We start from the raw sequence: 18,878 nt of genomic DNA, 5'->3' as shown, positions 1-18,878 counted from the left end.
TTTGACCATGGCCTATAGCCATGACCAAAAATATGACATTAAACAAAAACTCACATAAACCATATATGTACCAGATGATTATACATGTAGATTAGAAATAAAACCATCAACAATACGTTTTCTCAAAATTCTGTATATTAATGTATGATTCTAAAAATATATATAATTCAAAATAAATAAAAAACGGCATGACGCAACAAGTGCACATGGCAAAGCAAAAATACTTTTTTTTACATTTTTAAAGTGACTGGAGGAAGTTGTGGGTCAGTCATGAAGCTGCAGCTTGACTGTGCCTAATTTGTTTCACATTTTAAATATTTAGGAATAACTGTGGACTCACAGCTCTCATTTAAGAAACATGTGAAGCAGGTGTGTAATAGAGTCAAATTCAATTTAAGGAATTTTAGGTACATCAGGAACCAGCTCCCTCTAGATGCAGCAAAACTTTACATGCACTCCATGATCTTTTCACACATCTCATACTGTATTACAAGCTGGTCACAAACTGGAAAAACAACACTTGCTCCACTGCAAACACTTTACAAACAAACACTCAAGGTACTGGACAAAAAGCCATTACGATATCACCACTGTAACATAATTCAAATACATAATCTCATGACTTTTGATAGTTTTGTGTTTCTTGCGGATGTATGTTTAGTTTATAAAATAATTAATGATTTGGCCGCTCCTCCATTAAATGTATTTGTGTCACTGCGCTCAGACAATGGAAGGAGAACTAGAACATCTAACAGAGGGGACTGTGTAGTACAGCACAGATCCACTGAGTTTGGCACATCCGTTTTTTCAGTTAGAGCCACCAAGTCTTGGAATTTAGTACCAAGCGAGATAAGAGAGTGGAACACCTTTGCTGGTTTTAAATGTAAGATGAAGTCATGGCTGAAATCAACCCAAGCATGTACCCATCATGCATAGATTGTTTTCTTAATGTTGTGATGTCCTGTTTTCTTGGTGTCTTACTGTTGTGATGTTGTTGTTGTTGTGGTGTCCTAAATGTTGTGATTTGTTGTGTTTTACTGTTGTGAAATTGTGTGTTATTGTTTTTATACTTCAGTGTTAGGTTTCCCATCTTGACAGAGATGTAATACTCTGTTTCCTGCCCAGGGACTACAGATGAAAATTAGCTTATAGCTAAATCTGGTACTGCTTATGTGCTGTACATTGTCCCTGTTCAATAAACAAATAAATAAATAAATAATAAAGATATAGGGAACAAAGCGCTTCAGAATAGGCTGATAGAAAGAGATTATGAGAGTCTCTAATTAATAACATATGACTACAAAAAGTTTTAATTTAGCCAGATGAACATAAAGAAGAGAAAAACTGAATTCTACTGCGGTGGTGTCCAGCATGAGCATCAAATGAAAACTTCCATACTGGGCAATGTCAACTTTTTCCATTTGTCTACAATTGTCCTTCTTAGGTTTTATTCTGTCTGTGGAATGAGGAAGTGAAGAATTATTACATTCTGAAGCCATTTTCTCACAGAACTGCAATCTGTCTGGTTATTTCCTAAAGGTTGCACAAAGTTCAGAGAGGAAGAAAAGTTTACAAAATAGCACTAATAGTTTATTTTTTTAGTAACTACTAAATAGTTATGCACTACATAGGTTTAAAAAAAAAAATGTTTTAGTAACCAATACAGTTATAGTAGGTATAGTATGCATAACTATGTAGTGGTTAGTCCCACAAAATACACCTAAAATATTATCCTTGGTCACAGGTGATTCTGGTGGGGCAAACAACCGATCTCATTTTGTGTGTTTGTGGTTCGATATATCAACCACAGTAAACGAGTTCGCTCAGATGGGTCAGGTGCATGTCACTCCCTTCTTCTTTCTTTCAACCACATTTGAATGACTGACATATGACTGACAAAACAGCAAACCTCAATAGCTTCAAACATCACATAAAACTATAAAACTATAATATATATCTTGTGACCAGACTAAGTTGACAGCCTTGTGACTGTGAAGCCACACAAAATATTTGTTTTCACTCAATGAGCTGTCCATCATATTACATTACAAAACAGCAAACATTAAACATATCTGCATGTGCCAGAATGTACTTGAAGGTTTAAAAAAAAAGTTCGACAACCAAAATTACATTTTTTCATAAATGATTTATTTATTATTTATCTGCAACATTCTGTATACTAATGTATGATTCAACATTAACAAAATGTTATAATTCATAATGAATCCAAAACTGATAAATGCATTTTTTATAATGCAAAACGTACACATCATCAAGTTAAAAATGTTATGCAACTTCTTTTTACTTTAGCAAGGCAGTAAAATACTTCACACGTTTTTTCTCAAATCAGCATGATGTGACTTTACATTTTTTAAAGTGACTGGAGGAAGTTGTGGGTCAGTCATGAAGCTGTAGCTTGACTTTGCTGTTTTCCTAATTCGATGCACAGTTTAAAGAAACAAAGCTGTTCAGTATAGGCTGAAAAAAGCTATGACTATGACATTTAATAAATACCACCACAAAATTAGCCAGATGAACACAAAGAAAAGAACAAATATGTCTGTGGTGGTACTCAGCACCAAAATAAAACCTGCAAAAAGGGAAATGAAAACTTTTGCAATGTGTCTTAAATTGTCATTCTTAGGTTTCATTCTGTCTGTGGGATACGGAAGTGAAGCATCCTCCCAGTCTACAGCCATTTCTTCATGTTACTGCAATCTGTCTGTCCTAAAGTTAGCACAAAGTTCAGCGAGGAGAGACTTTACAAAATCACACTAAAAAGAAGAAAGAAAGAAAGAAAACACTTGCATTGGCCAGCGCATTGATAAAATAAAAAGCTTGGAAGGGAAGCAAGAGAGCAATAAAAAAGTGGAAGAAAACAACAAAAGCCTGGACCTGACATTGCATGAAAAAGACAGTGGCTTTAAAGTAAAATAGATAGAGATTGACAATATGACCTCAGATTTTCAAGATCTGCTTGATTTGTACACTGGACTTTTTGCGTGGAATAAAACAACAGAGCTTACAAAAGAATGAAAATGTTATATAATTTAATTTATCAATAACTCGTTAAGAACACACAAATACATAATGACGCATTTAAATAATCTGAAAAAAATGCTAAATTAATTTTCATGAGAATTAAAGCTGGTACATAGATCAGTGTGGAACCATTAGTGGACCCTAAATAACAGTGTTTTTGACTGTAAGCTTGTCGTGATATAATGTCTGTTAGTATGTAGCAGCAGTTGTGTCATTATGATTATGTAGCCGACCCAGTCCCTCTGTCTGCATTGAATGAAGGATTTATAGAATAAATGCAGATGTTGAAACATATAAGCAAGTGGTCTGTCCCTTCTGATTAACTGATAAATACAAGACTGCTGTGAGAATCTCAGAGCAGACACATGAAAAACAAAAGTTTAAAAAAAGAAACGAACAGGAAACTCTTAAAGTGTAGAAAAAAAGAACAGTTTTATATATTAATAACTATGTGTGGTATACTGTCAGATACAGATGCTGGTCCATATGCCTGCTGCTCATAACTAAATGTGTAGTTACTAGTACAGCATGTAGTACAGTCTGTACATCTGTAACATTTTGGGTGACATTATGTGAATGGATAGATAAATCAATTCACATTTTCAGCTGCTCCTGCTCACAGCAATAAATAAAAGCTATCTTCTTTGGGATGTTTTTAAGGCGTTGTAGCTGTAGAAGCTGATGGTAAGAACTCTGTTACTGTATATCACTGACTCGATGAATCTGTTCAACACATCACCCATGTAGCAGTCTCTTCTTCTTTGTCAGCCTATATGTGATATAAGACGACCACATTTGAATGGCTGACATATGACTGACAAAACGACAAACATAAATTGCCTCAAAAACCATATAAAAACAAGACCTTGTGACCAGACAAAGTTGACAGGCGTGTGACTGTCTGAGAAGACACACAAAGTAAATGTTTTCACTCCGACCGGTCCATCTGTAGGGACTGTAGATCTCCAACAGGATGTTTGTTGGACCGTTGACCTGCAACAATATTTAAGGTAAAAAATGTCTAATTAATAATAATAATTTTTTTAAAGTAAAAAAATTTAAGCAAACAATAACAAAGGTTTGTTTTTAAAATATTTGTTTTTAAAATATTCAAAACGATTGAAATCAATGCAATAGAAATACCTCCGAAATCTGGCTTTAGAATCCCTCGAAATAAAAATTTGAAAATAACCCTTAACTTTTCCATCTTAAATTGAAATTTATTTTAACTCAAGAAAATTCCATTCTCACCTCTGGTAGAGAATCCCCGGTTAAACTTCTGTTGATTTTCCAATTATAATGTCCCCCTGCAATGCAATAAATCAAATATTATATTATACTTCAATGCATTTAACAAGTATGTATAAAACAACCCCATAGCATTAATTCTTGCTAATAAATAGGGAGTTATCTCTTTGGGGAATTGCTGTCGAAAAACTGTTCTTCAGTGTGCTAACAGAAAAGTTTAAGTCTAGAAAATAAGCTTTCATCTTGACACTAACATACATTCGGACTTTCTTGATCTTTACAATTGCAATCTTTAGAGAAACAACATTTGACGAGACCATTTTGGGTCATGACTTATTGTCATCAGCTCAGACAGACACACAGACATTAAATTGATTGAAATACATGCCTAGAATTCACCCAGTCACATTGGTACTCTTTCACCTGAGCTTTAGCCAGATGTGGAGGTTTGGGGGCAACACCTGGTTTAACCGCTGGCGAGCCATTGCTCCTCAGGCTGTGGGTCCGATAAAGTGATGGTGGCTTTGGACTCTGGGATACGTAGGAGGAGGAGGAGTCCACCACCTCTCCACCAATGGCAGACAGGCAGCTGCGGTCTGAGCTGCTTAAGAGGTTGAGACATTCTCCAGATGATTCAGTGCTGTCCACTAAAGCCGGAAAAACAACAGATACTTTTTGAGGTTTGTGCTACACCTGACACTCTGAAATGCCTATACATTTCAATTATAAGCATAATTGCATCCAAAAATGTGTAGATCCTTGAGATGTTTATTTTTGACCACATTGTCCAGATATGGTGCATAATGGTAGTGTTAAATGCAATGCTGCAGTGGCTTGAAAAATACCCTCTCATACTTCAGCTCATTCTAAATTCATAATTCAAATTGATAATGATCAACATTAGAACTGGTGTATTTCACAGAAGACAAATGTTAAAGTCAGAGGTGCTACACCAAACTCACTCAGAGGATGAGTTCTCCATCGTTCACAGTTACGATGAAGGAGATGCTGATGAAGATGAAGATCGTTGAGTTCATTTTCAGTCACAGCCTCAGGAGAGAGGGAGGAGCAGACGGCAGCGCTGGTCTCCACACCGTGAGACTGGTTCCCAGGGTAACCAGTAGGGGGCAGTGAGCCACGGCCAGAGGAGGAAGATGATTGGCTGATGGTGGTGGAGGCGGTGCTGCTAGAACCAATGGAGTGTGGCCGTGGATATTCTAGGTTCCTGTGTGAACAACACGCCACAGGGACTGACACAAACATAGATAGAAAATAAGGAGCTGGGTCAGTGAGCAATGACGGCACAAGCATGACTGTTACAGTTATTCTGAGCTAGTTTTGTTTTGTTAAATGTAACAACAAAAAGTATTCGATGCAAAAAAAAAAAAGATTTAAAGTAAAAAAGGTCAAATTGGAAATCAAGATTAAAGGTCAACAGCCATGCTAGCAGCTCTGTACTTTGGCACATCGTAGCTTAAGCTTAAAGCTACCAGCAGCATGCTAACATGCGCCCAATGTGAACATGCTAATGTTTAAGAGGTTTAATTTCAGTTTAGCAAATTAATATCAGTTAAGCATGTAAGCATGCTAACAGTCGCTACAAAGCACAGCTAAGGCTGATGGGAACTCCATTAGTTTAACAGAAAACCAAAATTTGGGAAAAATTACAATTCTAACTTGATGATGTTATCAACACACATATTACATAACCTGTGGTTCATGAATGTCTGTACTAAATGTAAAAAGTCGTTCATTTTGCACAAATCTGGCACCATGGTTGCCTTGCTTAGAGAAAAAGCCAAGGAATGTGATATCCGGCTTTACCATGGTGGTACTGAACCTTGTTTGACATGTAAGATACAATGCGGAGATACGTTTCGTGTGTGCAGCTGCTTACTTCTCCCAGGCGAGCCATAGCCGACTGCTCGGTCACAGATGGCAGAATCACTTGGTTGAATGTCCATGAAAGGTTTGCGGCCCATTCCCATGAACACCCTCTCCTGCAGACGCAGCTCTGCAACATAAAGTATGTTCAAAATTTGCTAAATGAACCTGAAAAAAGCACTTAGTGAAAAGTATAGTACATGTGCTACATAAATGAATAGATGTGTTGTTGTTACAACCTCTACTATGATTGGCCTGATCCCACAGAATCTTCTCCAGGTCGGAGGTCCAGGCCTTCTTCAGTTCCATGCTGGAAACCTTCAGGGTGTAGGTGTCCTCTCTTTTTCTCCTGCGGAACCAGATCTCAAAGCACAAACTGCCCACATTTGAGGTGTGGGTCATCCCGATGTCACTCGTCTGACAGAGAAAAGACGAAGAAACACACCGTAACATGTCATGTAGTTAGGCTTTTACAATTACGAGAAAGCTTTTTTTTCCCCCAATTACTAGGAAGCATAGTGGAGGCTTCAAACTACTGGAAAAACACATATACTGTACATAATTACAGCCAAAAAGAAGGATGACCAACATCATTATGATACATATGAATGTGTGCAGACCTTGAATGACTGCTTGTAGACATAAACATCATTGCCAATATCTGTTTTCTTGGTCTTGCTGAAGAGGATGAGCTCTTCAAAGAGAAAGATGCGCCGGATACATTTCTTCTTCCTGAAGAAAACTGTGAACTCATCCTGGCGAATGAGCTGGCCTTGCTCTTTCAAATTCACCTGATTGAGCAGAGAGCAGCTGTTAATTGAATTGAATGACTGTGTATCAAGCAGGCCTTATCCATCATTGTAACATCATCTTACATCACAATCCCGGATGGCGTCCATGGTGAGCAAATCGTTGCCGTGACGCATCTGAAAACGAACCAGGTCTGCAGCAGCTCCGATCTCGGACCTCTCCCGCTCCCTCTCGCCGCGCGTCAGATCAGGCATGTACGCATCCGGGCCACACACACTTTGTGCACACACACTAGAGGCGAGCAGTGAATCTTGGATCATGTCTTTTTGTCTGTATGAGCCAGACAGGGTAAACATGTCCTGCAATAGGAGGCTGTACTTGCTGATCCTCTGGATGGGCCTCAACAGGTAGGATGACAGGTCCATCATGTCCCCCAGCTCCTGCTGCTTCTTCTGTGAGCGCAAACCAGAAAAGTGGGACTGTGAAGCTAGGAGAAATAAAGCATGACTACTGCAGCCAACAAAGCTGAAGATGTTAATTCATTATTGTCGGTATGTCTGTTATTCTAGATTAGATGTGTTTTTCCCCCCCAAAATGACAGGCAGGTATACAAATACAACGTCCCAAAATGAGAATTTGTAAGATAGACAGAGCTTGCGTATTGTAAGTATACAGTTAAAGTTACGAAAAACGTCTGCTTTGGTAATATTTATTAAAAATGGGAAATCTTTCATTGGAGAGAAAGAAAGGACAATCAAACTGACCTTGAAGAGGTCATGGCGGCGGTGTAGGATTAGGGCGTCTGACTGAGGTTTGTTCTTGCTGTACAGAGCATACAGGCCAAAACATTCACTCTGTGGAAAGTTAAACCATACAATAAAACTTTATTAATAAACCAACAGATGGGATCACATGTCCAGAGGTAGGTTTAAATAGAGATTATTACCATGAGATATTCAACATCTTCAGTTTAATATTTTTTTTAACATACTTTCAATAGTACAAATATTAAAAATAGAAATAAACCCAATCAATCTCTCAATCAGTGAGAATTTTAAACATTTTGTACAAAAATATATTCTTTTCTATACATGCGATACACTACAGTACAGTCAGATTTATAGTTACTACTCACATGTCTGAGAAAGCAGCGAGCCACCATGGCGGGCTCCCTCTGGCAGGCCTCCAGCTCTGGCAGGAAGTATCGGCTGTGGAAGTCGTAAAGCTTCTCCAGGTTGCCAAAGATGATGCCTCGCTTGCCCCTGAGGTCCTGTGGGATGTCTGCTCTGTCCAGCAGGGGGAGGTAGTGAGTCAGGATGTAGCCCAGAGAGCGCACATACTCCCTCTCTGTCAACAGCAGCTCCTCCAGGACACGCTGCAGCCTCCTGGTGACACAAACACAACAAATACCTATTCACTTCAAATGCAGACCGTAACCTTGTCACAAAAAAAAGAATAACACAATGCGTATTATCCTGTTATCAGTAGCCATAAAAACTTTCTTATGACTCAGCCCATTAACTTTCCAATGAGAAAGAAGTAACTGTAAACAGATGGTCGGCTTCTATAGGCCTGCTCAGTATTCCATCCACGTTGACAAGCAGAGAAAGAGAAGCAAAAGAGAATCAGAAGAGACAATACCTTTAGTACTTCATTGCAAGCTTAGAAAGACAGAAGAGAGCACATTTAATCCCACCAAGACGATTAATACAACTTTCAACTAACAGAATATTATCATGCAAATCAAATGTCGATTATTCATATTTTTTTATCCGTTATGCAAGCAAATTTCAACCCACATGTAGTAAACTTACAGTGCATTGCTGGCACTCGCCTGGGGACTTGCCAAACCAAAAGCTCCCTCGTATCTAGTGGGCAGGCTGGAGTGTTTGCAGCACGAAGTCCCATCACCCACTGCAGCCCCCTGGTCGCTCACACAGGAGTCTTGTGAGCAGAAGCTTCCGTGGCGGGAGAGTTGGAACTTCTGAGCCTCCTGGAGGATGCGACATGACGGCTGTCCGTGGTGGGAGCAGGATGAGGGGGGTCTGGCCCTCTGCTCTGGAGGGCTGGGGGAACCTGCTGTTGATTCTCCTACAGCAGCACAAGAATCCTGGCTCACCGACCTCACTCTAAGACCTCGTCCCCATGGAAACCACTGGCAGCCGACGGTGTGGGACTGAGACAGAGCAGCCGCGTCTCTCTCGCTCCTCGTCTGTCTCCGCCTCGTCTCCCTCTCTGTCCTCCTCGCTGACCTGTTCATAAGTAAGACACCAACACTCAGTCAGAACCGAATGTCTATCCTTTCAGCACGGCCATTTAAAGGGTCTCAAGAACTAGACTTAAAGATACAGTGTGTAATACAGTATATATCGAAGTATTTAGCGGAATATAAAGGTAAGATTTCGAGGCTCCCTCCCTTTTGGAGAATTTACAGAAGCTCTGGTGGCTTTCAAGGACAAAAACCTAGTAACTTACGATGGCATCATCCACCACTGCCTTAAGTTTTTTCACAAAATCAAGTGATAAGGTGAAGATGTATTTAGTTATTTATTCAATTATACTTCTGTTTCATCTTCCAACAGGCGCATTACGGGCAGACACTCACTAGCTATAAATAAAATCATACTTCTGAATATTATATTCAATTTCTGTTGGTGCTAATAAGTTCTACACATTGTACCTTTAAGATCTAACTAATTAATTGTAAACCCCTTTGTAATGTCATTTTCACAAATTCTAGGTGTTAATAGCCTATTGTTAATGCTATTGGGATTTCCCTGACTGGGAATAGTGACTTTACGTTTCACTGGGTCTGGCTAATTAATAACAAAAAGGGTTACAACTGACACAATAATTAAAACTACTGTCTGGACCAACACAATTACCTTTGAGTTGACTGTGGAGGAACCTTCGACCCCTGGCTGGTTCCAGCTTCACTCTGATCCTCAGGTTTGACACTGACACAACAGGCTACAGATGTTGAAATAGCGTTGTTGCTTCCCAGGATTGGCCTTCTCTTCTCTAAATCCACCTCTCCTGATATGATGCCCTCCCACTGCCGGTGCCGAGGCCCAGGGGTTGATTGTACCACCAGACTCTGGCCACCAGGAGACGGTGTCGGAACATTGGTGCTCACCACATCAATATAATGACGTCCACTCAAGCTGCTGGAGTCAGGTTGTTGGTAGAAAACCTCATCCGCACCCCGCATCCTCTCCTGAAGCAGCTGCCTGGCCTCCTGGCATCTCAGCCAGGCTACGTTCCAGACCCGCATCCCCCTGGAGCTCCGCAGGGCGCTGGCCTGGTCCTTCACCTCCTGAAATCTCTCTAGGCTGAACTGGAGGAACCTGTCCAGGAAGATCTGGAGGATGTCGTTTCCTGATAGCAAAGCACTGGTGGTGCCTGGGCCTGAGCCTTGTGCTGCGGGAATATCAGTCGGGCAAAGGGGTGAAGCGCTTGGTCCAGAGTTTTGGTTCTGTTGTTGTATTGGCAGAGTGTTTGTTTGATTGACAGTTGTTGTATTCTGGTCATGGTCTTGACTCAGGTATTCAATGCATTCATTGGCCAGAGCTGTAGCCTGTTAGTGGATTAAACAGATTTTATTTTAATATTCATTCAACAAAAGTGCACCTTTTTATTTTCCTTTTCCCTAGAGCAACATGATATTGCACAAAAATAAAATTATCTGAAGTACAGAAGAGATGTATCTGTGGGTTTTGGGCCCAAACTTGCACGGATAAATGTGCGCTTGAATTCAGAATTCTGATCTCACACCAACCTGCTCACAGAAATCACACACGTTGACCATGACCTGCAGCTCCCTGCCGCATGCCTCTGCCCTGCAAAGAAATTCCTCCAGGTCTGACTTAAAGGTGCAGACTAGAGGCCAGAAAACCTCAGTCTCTGGGTAGGAGAACCCACTCTGTTGAAGTCGCTCTGCCTCTGACACTAACGTCATGGCGTGGTGCCTTCGGTCCTGAATAACACAGACAGAGATTTAGACAGGTGGACGGCCAGAGAAACACAAATGCAGGCAGAATGAGAGGCCCAAGAAAACTTAGACTCACATTAGCTTCAATCAGAAAAGCAGTGAAGCTGTTGAGGATTTGCTCCATTCGGTCTCCTGAGTCCTCGACTGATTGGGCCTCCAGCAGGTGGCGCTCTCCCTCTACTTTAAACCACTGTTGCATCTGCAAGGATGGAAGGTGCGTTTGTTGTTGTATGAGCATGTACATATTCACGTAAACTCTATAGTATACCTGATCCATAATGATCCTTTAGGCCAATTGTTTTGTTACCAAGCATAATATACATGTATTTTGAGAGTAAGGTCCATTAATCTGAACATCAGGGGGCAGATTCAATGGAAAGCTATTATAATGTACCTGCATGAAGTGTCCCTCCATCTCTCTGAGTTGCAGCAGATAATCCAGGTGTTCCAGTGACAGGTTGGACCTCTGCACGAGGTTGTGAGCCTGCTCCTCCACGTGATTGTACAGACTGGTCACAGAGTCCACTGCATCACTGCATGAAGGGAAAAGACAGATCCCGGGCTTGAGATAAAATTAGTAACTGGATTTCCAGGAGAAGATTTGAATGGAGAATAAGGCAACATAGGGATATGTAAAAATCTGCCCTAAAACAGTTATTTGTGGCACGTAAACATTTTGCTCTTTTAATTTCAATTTTTAGCTTTAGCACAAATTCTGCACAAATTTGAAGGAAACAATTTGATATTATCAACATATGATGGTGTGCCCTCACAATAGGTTTCTATTGGAATATTTGTTGCTGTCTGTAATAATTAGCCTGAAAGCGCACTATAGCTGCTCAATTTAATAAGCTCTGCCAGCGGAGGGTATGTTTGTGTGGTGGTGATTGGCAGGATTATGTTCAGTCTAGTGGTTTATTTTCAGCAAGAATATTGAATTACAGGGCATCAAAGGTCATGTAAACAAGTTCACCTCAAAAACCACTGTACCACTGTGAGCCAATACCTGTGTTGTTATACATTTGTTTACCTGAAGTCATCGCAGTGGGGGTATTTGAGGTCACTCTCCTTCCTCAGCCGTGCCAGGATAGCCCCGCCCTCCCTCTGTAGACTGACCAATCGGCTGTCCTCCAGAACGTCCCTCATCAGAGTCCTCCGGTCTGTCATGCACTGCTGCACACCCTGGATAGACAAAGAAACATTTGAAGATCAGCAAGTATTGAAGTAACTCCTTCTTTTCACAAATTTTGTTGATAAGACTTGTGCTGCTATTTTGTTAAGATAATCTTAAAAGCCTGTCCTCAATCCTTTCTTGTGGCTACAGAAGCATACCCTGCAATGTACTGTATAATCAGTACTCTTATTATCATCAGACACAGTTACACAACTCAGGATAAACCCACAAGAAAGCAGTCAAAGGACAGCATTAAGTTACCTCTACAGTGTCCTTCCTCTGGGGCTCCTCTAACCTACTGATGGCTCTCAGCAGGAGGATAGACACTTCATGAAGGTCAGAGACAAATGGGAAAAGTTTCTAGAGAATGGGAGATGTGGAATTGAGCAAATTATCAGCAAAGAAACAACGCGTGCTACTGGTGAGAAGAGAGGAAAGGAAAGACAGAGAGAGAGACAGTGAGATGTGCAGTCTCACCTGGTGAAGCTCCATCCACTCACGGTGGCGGTGAGACAGCGCACCATCCAGACGCGAGCTCAGCTGACTCACCTCCACCAGCTTGAACAAGGCTTTCATCGATGTAACCACTTCAGTCTGCTTTTGGGCAAAAGTAAATCATAAACATGTTTTCACAGCTACAGTGCAGAAATGTTCTTACATCACTATACATATCAAACAACCTCGAAGTTTCAAAACTTCATTAGTTATTCCTCTTCTGGGAACCATGTAAGTCATATTTTTATCGTTACTTTAGTCTGGATCCATAGTGATGTGACTAACCGACACAGCCATCTCTAAAGCAAAATGTTAGCATAGCTAGAAAAACACACACCTTTATGAAAGATATGAGCCTACTATGATTAATTGCTATTTTGGGGAACCAAACAGGGTTGTTTCTCCACATGCAAAGTCTTATAATGAAGATAGTAAAGAGGGAAAAAGGTGACCTGGATGCCGGGACATCGCTCTGGTCGAAGACTGTTCTCCTTGTCCACCAGCAGAACCAAGCTGTTTACTGCCTGGGGAGACTGCTCCTGCAACAGTGGAACACACACCATAACTGCTCTCCAGCCGTGAACAACAGTTAACTCTGACCTGCTGTAGTCAGCTGTTACGCCAAAGTTGCTGTGCTCCCTACCTGAAGCGTCATCAAGGCCTTATAAAGCTGTGGTTGAGGAATTGTCTTCTTTGCATTGAAAATGAGCGTCATTCCAGCTTCTCTGATTTCTCTCCTAGATACAGAGATATAGAGGCACATTTGTGTGTACAACAGTGACCACAATTAAACAGACCCCATGTTAAACATTTCTTCCAGCATGACTTCAAATGTACAATGTATAACTTAATTCATTAATTGATGACGTGTAGTTTACCTGGTGATAGAGTGGAAGTAGAGCAGCATCTGGAAGAGCTCCTGGCTTGTTATAGCAGATCTCCATCCCTGGTGGTCTCCATAGAGCTCAACTATTGCCCTGCCTGTCCTGTCTTTGCCGCCTGAAGGGGTAAGAGAGGGCAGGTCAGGAAACATCTAAAATGCTGTTCTCTCCGAGAAGGTCCAGTAGCCTCCTGACTTGTCCCCAACAGGGAGAGGATAGAGATGTTTTCGTGGCACTTGATGCCACCATGTCCTCATATTGCAGCCACGTAAAGCATTCCTTTTATTTTACATTTGAATTGTTTACCTTAACCCTAAGTCCTAATATAAATCCACCACTGCCACTCCACCACCATATACCGTGTTTCACACTAACTTACCTGTGAGAGAGGCAACTCCTAGATAGAGTGGGTGGGCTCTGGGGTCTGGAGATCCCAGGGGAAGGTGGTCAGGTCTGGGACGAGCAGAGGCAGGCTGGGATATCTTCTGCGTCTCTGCAGTTGGAGGTAGATGTGTCTCTGATGGGTTCTCTGACTGATTGCCATTTCTCCTGGTTATGGTCGGCGCACTGTTATCTGTAGAAAGTGGATACATTTTGGTGAAGGGATCTGGCAGTGAACAATCTTCAAATTAACCTAATACAACCTCAATGCTGAAGATCAAATAGCAGCAGAATATGTATTAAGAACAACATTATCATGTACCTGGAACGGTCATCTTCCTCCTGTTGAGCTTAGGTGAAACCAGTCGAAAGGCTGTGCTGTTTTTACATTTGACCACATGCAGCTGGGGAATTTCTGCACAGGAGTCAATCTTTTCTCTTCTCCTAACATTTTGACCTTCAACAATGACCAACTGACACCTCTCTGAAGTGTCCACCACAGCTGTGGAGAGGGATGAACATCGTCCATCTGACATGGATTCCCTTCTGTTCGGTGGAGCTAACAGAGGCTTAGATACATTTGAACTCACTCCCATGGAATTGGTTCTGCTTTGTTGCCGTTCACGAGGCTTGAGAGTCATGTTCATCACTGAATTTTCACTTGAACTAACTGGGTGTTTGGCAGACTGTTTAGGATCATTTAACAAAACTCTATTTGTTCTAACCATCGTTCCTGCTGCTAAATGTTTCCCATTCACATTGTGTAAATCGCCATAAGCCCTTGCGGAGTGTGCATCCCTTGGTTCCCTAAATGGCAGGGTGGTCGTTTCAGTTGTCTGTTCTGATAGTCCATCGCATTTTAGAACATTGGTTCTCCTGTAATCCATGCAGGGGGCAGTATTCGTATCTCCTGTTTTCCAATATGGAACAGTGTTCTTTTCTCCTGACTCCTTACAGAAAGCTCCAGAGACCGAGGAAGGAGACTGGTGTTGCATCCCAGGATCAAACCGCATTCCTTGAGCTCTGCACCATGGGTCCCCTGTGTCAATGTCTGGTAGTCTGTCATCACACAGGGAGAAATCGCCATCTTCCTCCACCACAGAGAATATATTCCCCCTCTGTTTCTCCCGTACAAAGTTGACAGGGTTTTGTATAGCAGCCTGGTAAGATTCCCTGTATCGACACCTCAGCTCTTGAGCTCTGGAGACCATTCCGCCTTGTCTTCTCTTCATGCACGGGGTACAGGGTTTCTCTGAGAACCAGACAGTGCGGACACATTCAGAGGGTTCAAAGGAGTCAGGGTCAGGGTGAGGGGATTGGGAATGGTGAAGAGCAGATGGAGGTCCACGTTCTGTGGACATGTTGAGCCGTAATGATACAGCAGCCTCCGATGCAGAATGACTTTGTGTTTGTGGTTTTGTAGGTAACTGCACATGTGCTTGTGACTGTGTTTTTGTGCTGTTTGGTGGTCTTAGCGTTTGGCTGTAAGACTCCATTTGTGCATGCGGTTGCATTTGACCTTGTCTGTGTGGATATCTTTCCATTTGTGCTTCTATTTGTGCGCGTGGTTGCATTTGCACTTCCGATTTCTGTTGTTCTTCAGTTCCCGACTGAGCTCTAGTAAAAAGCATAGTTGCCGGCAGATTATCTTTATATTGCCCTTCTGCAACAGAGCCACCTGCTTTCTCACTCCTGTCTTTATTTTTATTGTTCATATATTGCCCTATATTTTCAGAAACAATGACACCCTTATCTTTGCCTTTAAACACGTTTGCATTTCCATGTGCAAGGGTGCATGTACCTGAAACAGTGCTTGTTTTTGCAGCTGTACTTGGATCCGTCCCAGTAAAGCAGCTGTCCCAGGTATTAGGGGACACCCAGCCAATAGGCCTGGGCTCTGTTTCAGTGTCTTTGGTTCTGACCAGCCTAGTATCCACCAGGCGCAGTGACACAGCAATGCCGTGCTTCGCTGGACATATTCTGGTCTCCACAGAGAAAGGAGAATGATGGGAAGAAGAATTCTTTATGGTTACAGGATACTGTTTTGGTGCAGATTCCTTTGTAGTAGAAAGAGGAAATGAACAATTTGATGGAGAAGTCTCAGGAACATGAGGAGGAGGTGGTGGAGGATGAGGAAGCGGAGGTGGTAAAGAAGGATGTGAGGGAGGAGCAGAGGCCATGCTACTCCCAGCACACAGTGGCACCTTCACAAACTCAGGCACGGCCACCTGTTCCCATGGTAACCTCACCACGCCCTGCTGTGTGGCGAGCAGACAGTGGCTGAGAGGCTTTCCATGGCGCCCCTGGTTGAACTCCTCTAACCAGTCACGCCTGAATACACAAGGATAGGATGTTTCAGGGATTGGAGTCTCCTCAACTACCTCCTGTGTAAGCCCCTCCTCTTCCAGGAGACTGCAGACCACGATGCGAGCTGATTGGTCACAAAATGGTGCCACCTGGAGGTAAAAGTCGCCAGGCTGAAGTAGCAGGGGGTCGATGGGAGCGAGATGGACGACAACCTGGTCACGCAAACACAGTGGCCAGCCTTCACACAGGAAAAGTACATCAGAGTACTGAGCCTAAAAGGGTACAAAGAGAATGAAAGTATATGGAGTGTTAAAAGTACATGAACATTTTTGTCTAATTTTATTATGATATTAATTCTGGCAACAGGATCTTCTTTATTACTCATGTATAATGTAGTGAATGTATGTCTATGCAGAATCTGAAATTAGCACACCATTGTACAAGACAGTGACTTACACATGCAGCCTGCTGCACAGTGTCTAAGATGTGCTTGGCTGGGACCAGAAAGTCCAGCAAGCTCCGCAAGGCATCTCCCTTATAACGACTGTCAATGATTTGGAAGAGCTGGCTGAGCAGAGTTGGGGCAGTGGCTTCAAAGGGCGGGTACAGCACCGACAGCAGGTTCTGGATCGAGCCCTCCAAAGAATCAAGATTCTGAAAACACAAGAGAGAGAAAGCAGAGGTTAAAGAGATGTTTGGCCATGCTCTCTGGGTGCAATATGCACATGCTATACTTGTCAACAAAAGTTGACCGAGCTTACTGGACCTTTAGTCATCTGCTCTCCAGCCCATATACACTCTATCCGTCTGGCCGTCATCCTACCCTGTCCCTGGGCTGTTTGCTTTGTGTCTCCATCGAAGTACACAAGCCACTTGCCCCTGAATGTCAGTTTGCAAACTTCATCATGCCCATACCTCTACAGTTTTGTCTGCCCACCAGTAACGGTTCGTAAGTCTTGCTTTCCCAATAAATAATATATCCTTATATAATGCTGTCTTCGTTTGGGTGCAATCCCCATGACCCCACTCCCAACAACCACAATAACACCAAAACAATTACCATGATATTTAATTTAAAATCAAAGGATGATACAAAGAAAAGCTTAACATTCTAAAATGACATGATAAAATTAGTGTTAACTTAGATTCCCTAAATGTACATTGATGCTACACAACAGGAAACCTGGAGCCCCCTTCATCTCACAGGCATCCAACAGTAAATTACACAGGCCTTGTCCTCAACCTTGTGACCTGCTGAGAGAATAGCTCCACAAACACAAACACTCTGTGCTCAACATTAAACATATAGTCAGCCAGCCTGACAGCACACATCCAAGTAAACACAGGGTGTAATGGCCAGTCTCAAACGTCCTGGTTTATGGTTTCACATTCCCTTTGACCTGAACTCATGGCCTGCTTCCCACTTTTAGGCCCTGCTTTATTTAGCCCAGCAAAGGCCACAGCAGGAGACCTTGGGGGTTATTGTATGCATGGCTGAGGCTCTGTGGGGAGATATATGGCAGCAGGAAGGGTGATGTGTGAATGTCGACGCATAGCATGAATGTCGCTGCACTTTTTCCCAAGGCAGGTTTCAGTGTAATTTTCTGCATTCTTAATACTGGTATCTGAACTGTCTAACAAGTTTCTCACTGAATTCTCTTTCCCATTTTGTGAATACACGCTTGTCGTTTCTTATATATCTGTGTCCATCTGTTCTCATGTTTTCCTCTCCGGTGAACAATGCTCATCCCCCCTCACTGTCTTGTCTGCTCACATTATGATTTAAAAAAACGCTGGATGCTCAGCCGGTCCGCAGCCCCCACATCTCCACAAACAACACTGTGACTCAGCTGTCTGGTCAGTCCTGCCACACCCCACTGGGACAAAACACAGGGATGGTCATCAAGATAACATGAAGGAGAAGGAGGAGGAGGAGGAGGAGGAGGATAGGAATGGAGGCAATGTTGGCGGTTTGTCAAATAAAAAGGAGGAAGAGGTTAACGCCGGGCAGCAGGCTCAGAAGCATTATACAAGTGATACTCATATCAAAAGAATATAATGGAAAATTAGTTGGAATTGAGACAAGAATTCATGCAAAAAGGGGCCTAAACCAAGTTCTGAGTACATATGCATGATTATACTTTATAGAGGGTTGACACTTCTGTATTTAAAATCGCTTTTTTATTGATTTCATGTAATATTTAAATTTTCTGAGATTCTGAATTTGGGGTTTTCATAAACTGTAAGCCATAATAATCAAAATTATAACAAATAAAGGCTTGAAATATCTCACTTTGCATGTAATTAATCTATATAATATATTTGTTTCACCTTTTAAATTGAATTACTGAAATAAATGAACTTTTGCACAATATTCAAATTTTTCGAGTTAGAAAACTCAGTTCACAGCTCATTCTATTTTTACTTAATGCTTTCCCACTGTGAAGACAGTGATCACTTGCTTCATCAACTCTTAAAATATGTCAGTGTTTTCTCTTAGTTGTCAGCGAGGATAGAAGTGTGGGATTCTTGGCAAAGGGCAGCTTGGAAAGTGCCGAAATCTAAATGAATGTGACCTTAAGACGAAAGTTACATAGTGATGTTGGGTAGGGTCCCTAGGCCTTTACAGTTCTTAGAAAATGAGAGTGAAATTTAACATGGAGTGTACTAGCACTGCTGGTAATATGAGTCAGCTATGAGAGGCAAGAAACATCACCAGTTACTG

At 41.9% G+C, this 18,878-nt stretch overlaps 1 protein-coding gene across 1 annotated transcript; it reads right to left on the bottom strand.

Annotated features, from left to right (window-relative positions):
• Positions 1 to 3,970: 3,970 nt before the first annotated feature.
• Positions 3,971 to 16,971, bottom strand: quoa (quattro a; the record flags this gene model as incomplete). Its single annotated transcript, XM_080031693.1, has 26 exons — positions 3,971 to 4,035; positions 4,698 to 4,937; positions 5,286 to 5,515; positions 6,115 to 6,304; positions 6,420 to 6,591; positions 6,795 to 6,965; positions 7,050 to 7,376; positions 7,689 to 7,778; positions 8,060 to 8,309; positions 8,739 to 9,176; positions 9,810 to 10,501; positions 10,703 to 10,900; positions 10,992 to 11,114; positions 11,310 to 11,448; positions 11,946 to 12,097; positions 12,351 to 12,449; positions 12,567 to 12,683; positions 13,037 to 13,123; positions 13,228 to 13,321; positions 13,463 to 13,583; positions 13,845 to 14,039; positions 14,169 to 14,348; positions 14,802 to 15,098; positions 15,678 to 16,425; positions 16,610 to 16,807; positions 16,915 to 16,971. 26 exons carry the CDS (start codon positions 16,969 to 16,971, stop codon positions 3,971 to 3,973), a joined length of 5,670 nt encoding a protein of 1,889 aa, XP_079887819.1.
• Between the last annotated feature and the right edge of the window lie 1,907 nt (positions 16,972 to 18,878).

This window comes from Ammodytes marinus (assembly GCF_949987685.1).
Source record: "Ammodytes marinus genome assembly, chromosome: 7".
In the NCBI taxonomy this organism is placed as follows: domain Eukaryota; kingdom Metazoa; phylum Chordata; class Actinopteri; order Uranoscopiformes; family Ammodytidae; genus Ammodytes; species Ammodytes marinus.
This window is presented reverse-complemented; position numbering and strand designations above follow the sequence as displayed.